A 9,849-nucleotide genomic window follows, 5' to 3' on the forward strand; every position below is an offset into this window, starting at 1 on the left:
AGGTGGCGCTACAAAGTATTAACTTAAGGGGGCTGAATAATTTTGCACGCCCAATTTTTCAGTTTTTGATTTGTTAAAAAAGTTTGAAATATCCAATAAATGTCGTTCCACTTCATGATTGTGTCCCACTTGTTGTTGATTCTTCACAAAAAAATACAGTTTTATATCTTTATGTTTGAAGCCTGAAATGTGGCAAAAGGTTGCAAAGTTCAAGGGGGCCGAATACTTTCGCAAGGCACTGTATATGTATATATAATTTTAACATTAAAACAAAAGAAAATATCAATAATATTTGTCCAGCCTTTGCTGATATGCTTGCAGATGTGCATAATATGCTGTGTATTCTATTCGGCCCGCGGACCTTTAGTTTGACATGTGCGCCAGCCTATTGGGCACGTTATGACTGACTTGTGATCATTGTCCTTGCTAGTTGGTATTCGCATTCCCAGCCTTATTTACAGTTGTGCGTTTTTGTTCAAAATATTGAGTCGTTGAAACTGAAACAGTGAATCCCGAATGTGTGGATGCAGCAAGCAATGTACCAGGCCATCTGTGATTTATAACCTGATAGCAGTATTTTTTGGGACTAACAAGAAATTTATTGGTGAATTATATGAAACATGCATTGAACTGAATCCATCTATTTTGCCAACAATGTCTTACTGTGTGTCATGTAAGTTTGAGTCCAATAGAACCTATTTTTAAAACCTCTTATAAAGTTGGTTTTGAAGCATAAACTGGGAATTGTATATTTTGTTTCATACCTGAAAGTAGTTCAAATTGAGTCAGACACTGTTGTCCAGCAGCGCTTGATAACATACTGTTGGAGAGACTAAACTAATAGGATAACAGCCTACAAAATGGCACCCCTCTGGATACGTAATAAAACACCTAAACAACGGCACTTTGGTCTCTATGACACACATTCTTTATAGCTCACTACACAATCTGCCCGTCCTGATGGTGTACTCAAGTAAAAAGAGAGACTATTTTCAAAGAATGGTCACAGTTTGGGAACTGAATGCCAATGAGGTACTTGGTGGAACAGAATGCAAATGTGTCCAAGTCTCCAGGTCCAGGTATAAGAGAGGGAGAGAGCGAGACGGAGAGAGAGAGACCAAGAGACAGAGAGAGTTAAAGCCCCTGAGCCTTTAGCAAAATGTTCAGTTTAGTTTCCCACTAAAACAAAATGTTATTTTCTTTTAGCATGTTCAGGGTTCCTTGGAGAGAACTACAAATATATCTTGCTGTTTTCTGCTGGTAAATGTGGAATAAATTCTCCAAGTGTATAAGCACTTTCTGACACCTGCTGATGTAAAAAGGGCTTTATAAAATACATTTGATTGATTGATTGATATGTCCATCACCTGCTGTTCCTTAACTGCGAGCTACTCCTTAATAAGAATATTATATAAAAGTCATGGGTTGAGACATACTGAATTTCCCACCTGAATCAAACAACTCCTACATGATGCCCCCTGGAATATCACCAAGCACAGATGGTGAGCATAAAACTTTACTGCCTCTGTAATTGTACAATCTAATTTAATCTCCAATACATAAAAAACAGGTAAACACTGAAATCATAAATGTAGTGATCTGTGTCACTACCTCACAGGAGAGGCATTTGAAAGTAAACATGTTTTTTTCAAAATGCATTTTGAGCAGAAATGCCTTCTTGAACATGTGAACTTTCATGTGCCTTAATAACAAATGTGTATGCCATCTGTAAATACAAATACAATTGTTAAATTATGAACCGAGTTGGTTTAGCCACAGAAAAGACAGGAACGCTCCCACAAGCCATGATTGGCTGAAATACAGTGCCTTGCGAAAGTATTCGGCCCCCTTGAACTTTGCGAACTTTTGCCACATTTCAGGCTTCAAACATAAAGATATAAAACTGTATTTTTTTGTGAAGAATCAACAACAAGTGGGACACAATCCTGAAGTGGAACGACATTTATTGGATATTTCAAACTTTTTTAACAAATCAAAAACTGAAAAATTGGGTGTGCAAAATTATTCAGCCCCTTTACTTTCAGTGCAGCAAACTCTCTCCAGAAGTTCAGTGAGGATCTCTGAATGATCCAATGTTGACCTAAATGACTAATGATGATAAATACAATCCACCTGTGTGTAATCAAGTCTCCGTATAAATGCACCTGCACTGTGATAGTCTCAGAGGTCCGTTAAAAGCGCAGAGAGCATCATGAAGAACAAGGAACACACCAGGCAGGTCCGAGATACTGTTGTGAAGAAGTTTAAAGCCGGATTTGGATACAAAAAAGATTTCCCAAGCTTTAAACATCCCAAGGAGCACTGTGCAAGCGATAATATTGAAATGGAAGGAGTATCAGACCACTGCAAATCTACCAAGACCTGGCCGTCCCTCTAAACTTTCAGCTCATACAAGGAGAAGACTGATCAGAGATGCAGCCAAGAGGCCCATGATCACGCTGGATGAACTGCAGAGATCTACAGCTGAGGTGGGAGACTCTGTCCATAGGACAACAATCAGTTGTATATTGCACAAATCAGGCCTTTGTGGAAGAGTGGCAAGAAGAAATCAAATCAAATCAAATCTTAAAGATATCCATAAAAAGTGTTGTTTAAAGTTTGCCACAAGCCACCTGGGAGACACACCAAACATGTGGAAGAAGGCGCTCTGGTCAGATGAAACCAAAATTGAACTTTTTGGCAACAATACAAAATGTTATGTTTGGCGTAAAAGCAACACAGCTCTAAACCCTGAACACACCATCCCCACTGTCAAACATGGTGGTGGCAGCATCATGGTTTGGGCCTGCTTTTCTTCAGCAGGGACAGGGAAGATGGTTAAAATTGATGGGAAGATGGATGGAGCCAAATACAGGACCATTCTGGAAGAAAACCTGATGGAGTCTGCAAAAGACCTGAGACTGGGACGGAGATTTGTCTTCCAACAAGACAATGATCCAAAACATAAAGCAAAATCTACAATGGAATGGTTCAAAAATAAACATATCCAGGTGTTAGAATGGCCAAGTCAAAGTCCAGACCTGAATCCAATCGAGAATCTGTGGAAAGAACTGAAAACTGCTGTTCACAAATGCTCTCCATCCAACCTCAATGAGCTCGAGCTGTTTTGCAAGGAGGAATGGGAAAAAAAATTCAGTCTCTCAATGTGCAAAACTGGTAGAGACATACCCCAAGCGACTTACAGCTGTAATCGCAGCAAAAGGTGGCGCTACAAAGTATTAACTTAAGGGGGGGCTGAATAATTTTGCACGCCCAATTTTTCAGTTTTTGATTTGATAAAAAAGTTTGAAATATCCAATAAATGTCGTTCCTCTTCATGATTGTGTCCCAGTTGTTGTTGATTCTTCACAAAAAAATACAGTTTTATATCTTTATGTTTGAAGCCTGAAATGTGGCAAAAGGTCGCAAAGTTCAAGGGGGCCGAATACTTTCGCAAGGCACTGTAATGGATGGGCTGGACATGCTGTTTGGATTGGTCTGCCATGTAGCACTCTTCTGTCTATAATGAGCTGCTCAGTATGTGTAGGTAATCCTTTCTAACTCAGATTTATTTTAAAGATAGCTCTCTTTCTGGAGGACTGAGTTTTGAAATCAGTGGAATGCCCGGTGGAAGCAGAGCATGATAGCCAAGAGGATGGAGAAAATTCAGGCGGTTGATTGCAAATGCAGAGGGAGTCGAAGGCTGTTGTATAAAACACCTGTCTCCAAATTACATCTTCAAACTAAGGGCAACTATGGCATCCGTGACAGAAAGGGAGAAGCGTTCATTGTGTATACAGGTAAGAGAGTCTACCTAGCTACATTGTATTATACGTTTCTAATTTTGTCAGAAGTCGTTCTCGTTGCAAGTTAAAGCAGCTAGCTAACATTCCATGTATGAAATGTGTAGTAATATTATTCTACGTCTAAACAAGACTCCACATGCAAGTAGCTATTTCACTGTACCTTTGACACTTTCTATATCCTGTGCATGTGACAAATAAACTTAGATTTTATATGATATAGTGTGTGTTTACCAGAGACGGTAATGTGAAGGACAACATGAGCTGCACCAAAGTCAAATTAGGATTTAACGTTAGACCAACGAGAAAAGTTCCAACAATTATCCAGTAGAATGCCCTGCTTTTAATTCATCACACTTACAACCGTAAGCTATTTTTTTCTAATTATCTTAACTATTAATTATATTAACTTGCAAATAATGACCTTGTGATGAATGACAACTGTATACAGACATATTGATAGACGTAATATAAACCAGCCTTTAGTCTTGAAATCTTTGGTTGTTTACACATGTGAATCCTTAAAGAGATGGATGGGTGAATGGGTGTATACAAAGAAGAGATCTCCAGTAGGTGTACCAAAACATTCAAGAGCCTTTTTCTCAAAAGTGGGGTTACAAGTTTATACATTTTCAAAGCAGAATTACTTTCCCATTGTTCCTTACCTGTAGTGTATGATATTCAATTTTATAGCTCAGAATCAATTTCAAATGTTGCTACATAAACCCGAATTGAGCTGGTCGGTCACATTTTACTATCCAATCCACCGGAGCCCATTTGTCACGCCTTGGTCATTGTATTTTGTGTTTTCGTTATATATTTGGTTAGGCCAGGGTGTGACATGGGTTTATGTATTGTATTTTCGTATTGGGGTTTGTAGTATTTGGGATTGCGGCTGAGTAGGGGTGTTGTGTGGGTTTGGCTGCCTGAGGCGGTTCTCAATCAGAGTCAGGTGATTCTCGTTGTCTCTGATTGGGAACCGTATTTAGGTAGCCTGGTTTTCACTTTGTATTTCGTGGGTGATTGTTCCTGTCTCTGTGTTAGTGTTCACCAGACAGGCTGTATAGGTTTTTCACGTTCCGTTTGTCGTTTTTGTTTTTTCATGTATCGTCGTTTGTTCAATTAATAAACATGAGTAACCAACACGCTGCATTTCGGTCCGACTCTCTTTCGACAAACGAAGAACGTCGTTACACCATTCCCTTTGGACAAAATGGTGTTTCATCCTGGATGATCAGACACTCATCTGAGTGAGTGAGTGTCACTCTACCCTTAATAGAATTGTTTCAGCCAATAGTTGGCAGTGTTCTTGTGTTTATTTTCTCTAATAACATTGTCAGGGCAACAATATGCCGTAAGACCTAAGGGTTAGGACGACTAGTGGGGTTGTGACCAGAACGTTGCTGATTCAAGTCCCTGGTGCGGTACGCTGTTGTGGTGCCCTAGAGCAAGGTCGCTACTGTTTCAGCATACTACCGGTACCCAGTTGTGGAAACAAACCAAAAAAAACAGTTTAAAAAGTACAAGTCTCAGAAGATATAAAAGTTTGCAGAGCAAGGTCAGGCCACTCAGTAGAATGGGATGGCTTCCTGCTAGAACCTTTTCAGCATTGAGAGGAACATTCCCATTTATTTTATTGTTGACTTTGGAATCTCTTTGATCCTCCTCTCCCTAGTCCCTTTAGGCTCTAGCTGTGTTCAACTCAACCCTCCTACAATAGAATCAAGAAAAACTCAGAAAACTGTCAAATATTTCCTTACAGTACATCTTACAGTATTTTCTCAAACTTCTTCACATAACCATGTCTTCAAATATTTTCAAAAAGATTTAATTAAAGATCAGATTAAATGCATACACACCACACACTGTATAGATGCATATCATCGATAAGATCCCATGTAAAGAATCCCATACCTATCACTTTCTCTCAGATCTCACTATTGGAATCTGTTTCTGTGTGTGTGTGTGTGTGTGTGTGTGTGTGTGTGTGTGTGTGTGTGTGTGTGTGTGTGTGTGTGTGTGTGTGTGTGTGTGTGTGTGTGTGTGTGTGTGTGCACGTGCGCATGCATGTGTTGTGTTTGGTGCTTAGCTTCTTGACACAGCACTGTACTGTAGTCACTAATTCGGCTTCTCGTTGCTCGAAGTTAGTCGAGATAATTAAGGTTGAGGGAGGACAGCTCTATCCAGTGCCTTAGAGCCTTGATCACGCTGGGCCCACTGACTGGGGCTATTCATTTGCACAGAGGAACACAGCGCGAACACAGGACATTTCCCCGGGGGAGTGATGTTGGGATAGTGGTGGCGTGTGCGTGTGTGTGTGTGTGTGTGCATGTGTGTGCGTGCGTGCGTGCGTGTGTGTGTGTGTGTGTGTGTGTGTGTGTGTGTGTGTGTGTGTGTGTGTGTGTGTGTGTGTGTGTGTGTGTGTGTGTGTTAGGATGGAGCAGAGGGAGTAGGCTAGTCAGCTAGTGTTTGATGCTGCCTCTCCACTATTTATGCTTTGCTGCAGTTGGTCTGTGTTTTTGTTTGAAGCTTTAGCCGTCCGCCACACAGCAGACATCAACGCTCTGTGTTCCAAGCTGCCATGAATGGGCTCTTTACATTCTAGAATGAAAAGAGGTTTAGTTGTGAATTGGCTTTTCACCACCTTCTAGGCTACTGTCTGTAGTGTATAGTGGGGATGGATCCTCTTTGACATACCCTGTCTGTAATGTTCCCATTTAGTGTTTCTGCCTGCTGATTGTCCACTACTCTACCTGCTTGCGTCTGTCTGAGTGCCTGAATTCCTAAATGTGTGTGTGGCAAATTCTGACAGCTAGTATGACTCGAGAGGAATATGAAGCTCCGGTTACATATCATTGTTCTGCAGTTGTTGCTCTTCTGAAGCTCAGGGTCCTGCTGTTGTGTCAAGTCTCTCCCTCAGCATCTCTCTCTCTCTCCTCCCACTGAAAGAGGGAATCCTCACTTCATCTAAGCATCTGTGCTGTGATGAGAAACTCTACCTAGCAAACTAGGACACTCACTGCGTAATCAGCAAGAATCAGCAGACAGCAAAGTCAAAAAAGAGAGAAGAAATCTGTTTGCAGTGGGAAGCACAATTTTGAATACTGAACATGCAACTGCTGACAAAAGTAGTTCAGCCAGTAAATATTGTCCATATAGGCTTTTCTTTATCTACGATGTGTTTATTTATTAATGCTTCACCCGAATATCTTAAAGAATGTGGGGGAGGTGCATCAGAGTTTAAACTGACGCTACTCCTACATACTGGGTCCATCTCTTCTGACACAGTATCTTAGCTGCCTTTTATTTTACTTATTTCTTCCCTTCCTTTTTCTACCCCTCTTTTGGTTCATTCACACTACAAGCTGAACCAAGCTGAGCCAAGCTGTACTCTGCTGATCTGCTTACTTATCCAACATAGTTGCTGGAACCAAGCACACTTAGAAAAAAGGGTTCCAAAAGGGTTCTTCAGCTGTCCCTATAGGATAACACTTTTTGGTTCCAGATAAAAAAAAACATGTTTGGTTGCAGATAGAACCCTCTGTGGTAAGGGTTATACATATAACCCAAAAGGGGTCTACCTGGAACCAAAAGAGTTTTTCAAAGGGTTCTCCTCTGTGGACAGCCAAAGAACCATTTTAGGTTCTAGATAGCACCTTATATCTAAGAGTGCAGGAAAGGACAATGGGTACGTTCATAAATTGCCTCCAGTGTCAGAGTGCACTCTGGGACATTCATAAATTTTCAGTTTGTAAATTCCGAGCCATTCACTATTAGAGTGGTCGGAGCGCATACTGGACGCACTGGCTGCTTGGGCTGAAGAGTAGGGTTGACCCGAGCGTTCTGATCTCACAACCGCAGTCAAGCACCGAAGTTAACTGGCTAAAGTTGGCTAGCTTGCTAGCTACTTTCAGACATAAATGAGAGAACACTTCACTCTGGCAATTTTACTTGCCCTAGCAGACCTGGTTATAGAGCTATCCTCTTGGAAAAAAGGTGCTATCTAGAACCTTAAAGGGTTATTCGGCTGTCCCCATAGGAGAACCATTTGAAGAACCCTTTTTGGTACCAGGTAGAAACCTTTTGTTCCATACAGAACCCATTCCACAGAGGGTTTTGCATGAAACCAAAAATGTTCTACCTGGAACGAAAAAGGATTCTCCTATGAGTAACCCTTTTTTTCTCTGAGTATACTGTATAAGGGTTAGTGATTGTAACTGTGTTACTGGCAACAATTGAATTGTGCTTTTTTATGTTAACTGAAACCTGTCTCAACAACTGGTTGTAGGTTGTTCGTAAATGCATAAATTATTCTGCGCTCTGAGACTATCAAACCAGAGTGCACTTATATCACAGTAGATTGCCAGAGTGAATTTATGAATGCACCCATGGTACAGTTTTCAGGTTGACATGATCATGTGAGATGAGTATTTGTGACATAAACCTTCCTTCTCTCCCTCTTTTGCAGTGTGGAGCATGACTTCCGACTGCAGGAGGGGGCAGTGACCCGCACGTGGAGGGTAGAGGACCCTCCAGAGGTTTCCCTCCTGCCCACTGTGACCCCTCAGCCCACCACGCCACACCGCCAGGAAACACCCCTGCCGGTGACACTGGCACGCCCCCCTCACAGCGGCAAGAAAAGCAGGAAGAAGTGCTTCTGGTTCTTGTGAACTTTAAACTTTGGAGGGAGGGTGGAATAGGGAAGGACACAATGAATAAGGCCACTCCTTCTTAAGATTGTGAAGGACGGAGATGGATACAGTACTTTACATGCTTCCTCTATAGACTGTGAGGGTCTGAATGGTAGTGTGTGAAGTGTGCAGCCCTGATGTGGATGGAGAGAGAAACAAGTGTGAGAAGAAGCAGTAAACAAGAGAGTTTAAAAGAGATATAAAAGAGGTATAAAATAGATATAAAATATAAATAAAAGAGGTATAAAGAGAAATCAAACATAAATAACAGAGGTATAAAAGAAACATAAAAGTAGTTAAAGGACCTGGAAGAACCGTGGTGTGTAGATGAATGGAATCTGTGCTGTTCCTGGTGTTGGAACTGTATAGAGTGAAGAGTGAAACAAACATGCTTGTTGTAGTTGCACCTCAATAAATGCCTCTTCAGCAGCTGTGGTCAGTTTTAAGTGCAGGGTGGGAGGTACTGTAAAGGCAATTGTTGAAGTGAAAGTGTAGAAGATGAAAATAAAGGGTAAGGACAAAATGAAGGTTAAGGAAGTGAGGAGGTATAAAAGGCTCGGGCATGGTGGGATTAAAAAAGAGCGGAAAAGAATGAGTGTACAGAGAGAAGAGTGGAAGGATCCATCCACATCATCAATGGACAAATGATGGTTAGAACACCAGCTTTTATACCCTGAGACGTTTCAACCAATCAATTATTATGATGACCCGTATTCAAAACTTTTAATAGAATTGATTATACAAAAACCACACACATACATACAACAAGACAGGCTGAGAAATGCACCAGGAGGAAAAGTGAGGGGGGAAAACATATTAAATTGTACATAAAACAGAGTTCTACTGGTTGAATTGCTATATTTCAGATACGGATTACTGCTCTATAAAGTATTTTACAACAACTTGTTTGGGAATATTGTCATTAATGCTGTCATTGATTTTTTACATGATTAAGTCTTGTGATGAGTCACAAGTTGGTATAGCTTGTTAGCAGTGCTTTTTGTCGTCGGGTAACTACAGAACACCTGTTGCCTGGCCTAAACACAATTAGCATTGTTACCTCGTACCCCTGCACATCGACTTGGTAGTGGTAACCAGTGTATATAGCCAAGTTTTTACCTTGTACCCTTGTACTTCGACTTGGAAGTGGTACCCAGTGTATATAGCCAAGTTATTACCTCGTACCCCTGCACATCAACTTGGTAGTGGTACCCAGTGTATATAGCCAAGTTGTTACCTCGTACCCCTGCACATCGACTTGGTAGTGGTACCCAGTGTATATAGCCAAGTTATTACCTCGTACCCCTGCACATCGACTTGGTAGTGGTACCCAGTGTATATAGCCAAGTTGTTAC

General features: G+C 41.1%; 1 protein-coding gene across 1 annotated transcript in view; it reads left to right on the forward strand.

Annotated features, from left to right (window-relative positions):
• Positions 1 to 9,400, forward strand: part of LOC135548201 (uncharacterized) — a 38,453-nt gene extending 29,053 nt beyond the window's left edge. The window contains exon 3 of the mRNA XM_064977551.1: positions 8,272 to 9,400. Within this exon, the coding sequence (XP_064833623.1) occupies positions 8,272 to 8,473 (202 nt within the window). The 3' untranslated portion in view covers positions 8,474 to 9,400. The remainder of the gene's footprint in view (positions 1 to 8,271) is intronic.
• Positions 9,401 to 9,849: the final 449 nt, after the last annotated feature.

Source organism: Oncorhynchus masou, chromosome 11 (assembly GCF_036934945.1).
Source record: "Oncorhynchus masou masou isolate Uvic2021 chromosome 11, UVic_Omas_1.1, whole genome shotgun sequence".
Classification (NCBI taxonomy): Eukaryota; Metazoa; Chordata; class Actinopteri; order Salmoniformes; family Salmonidae; genus Oncorhynchus; species Oncorhynchus masou.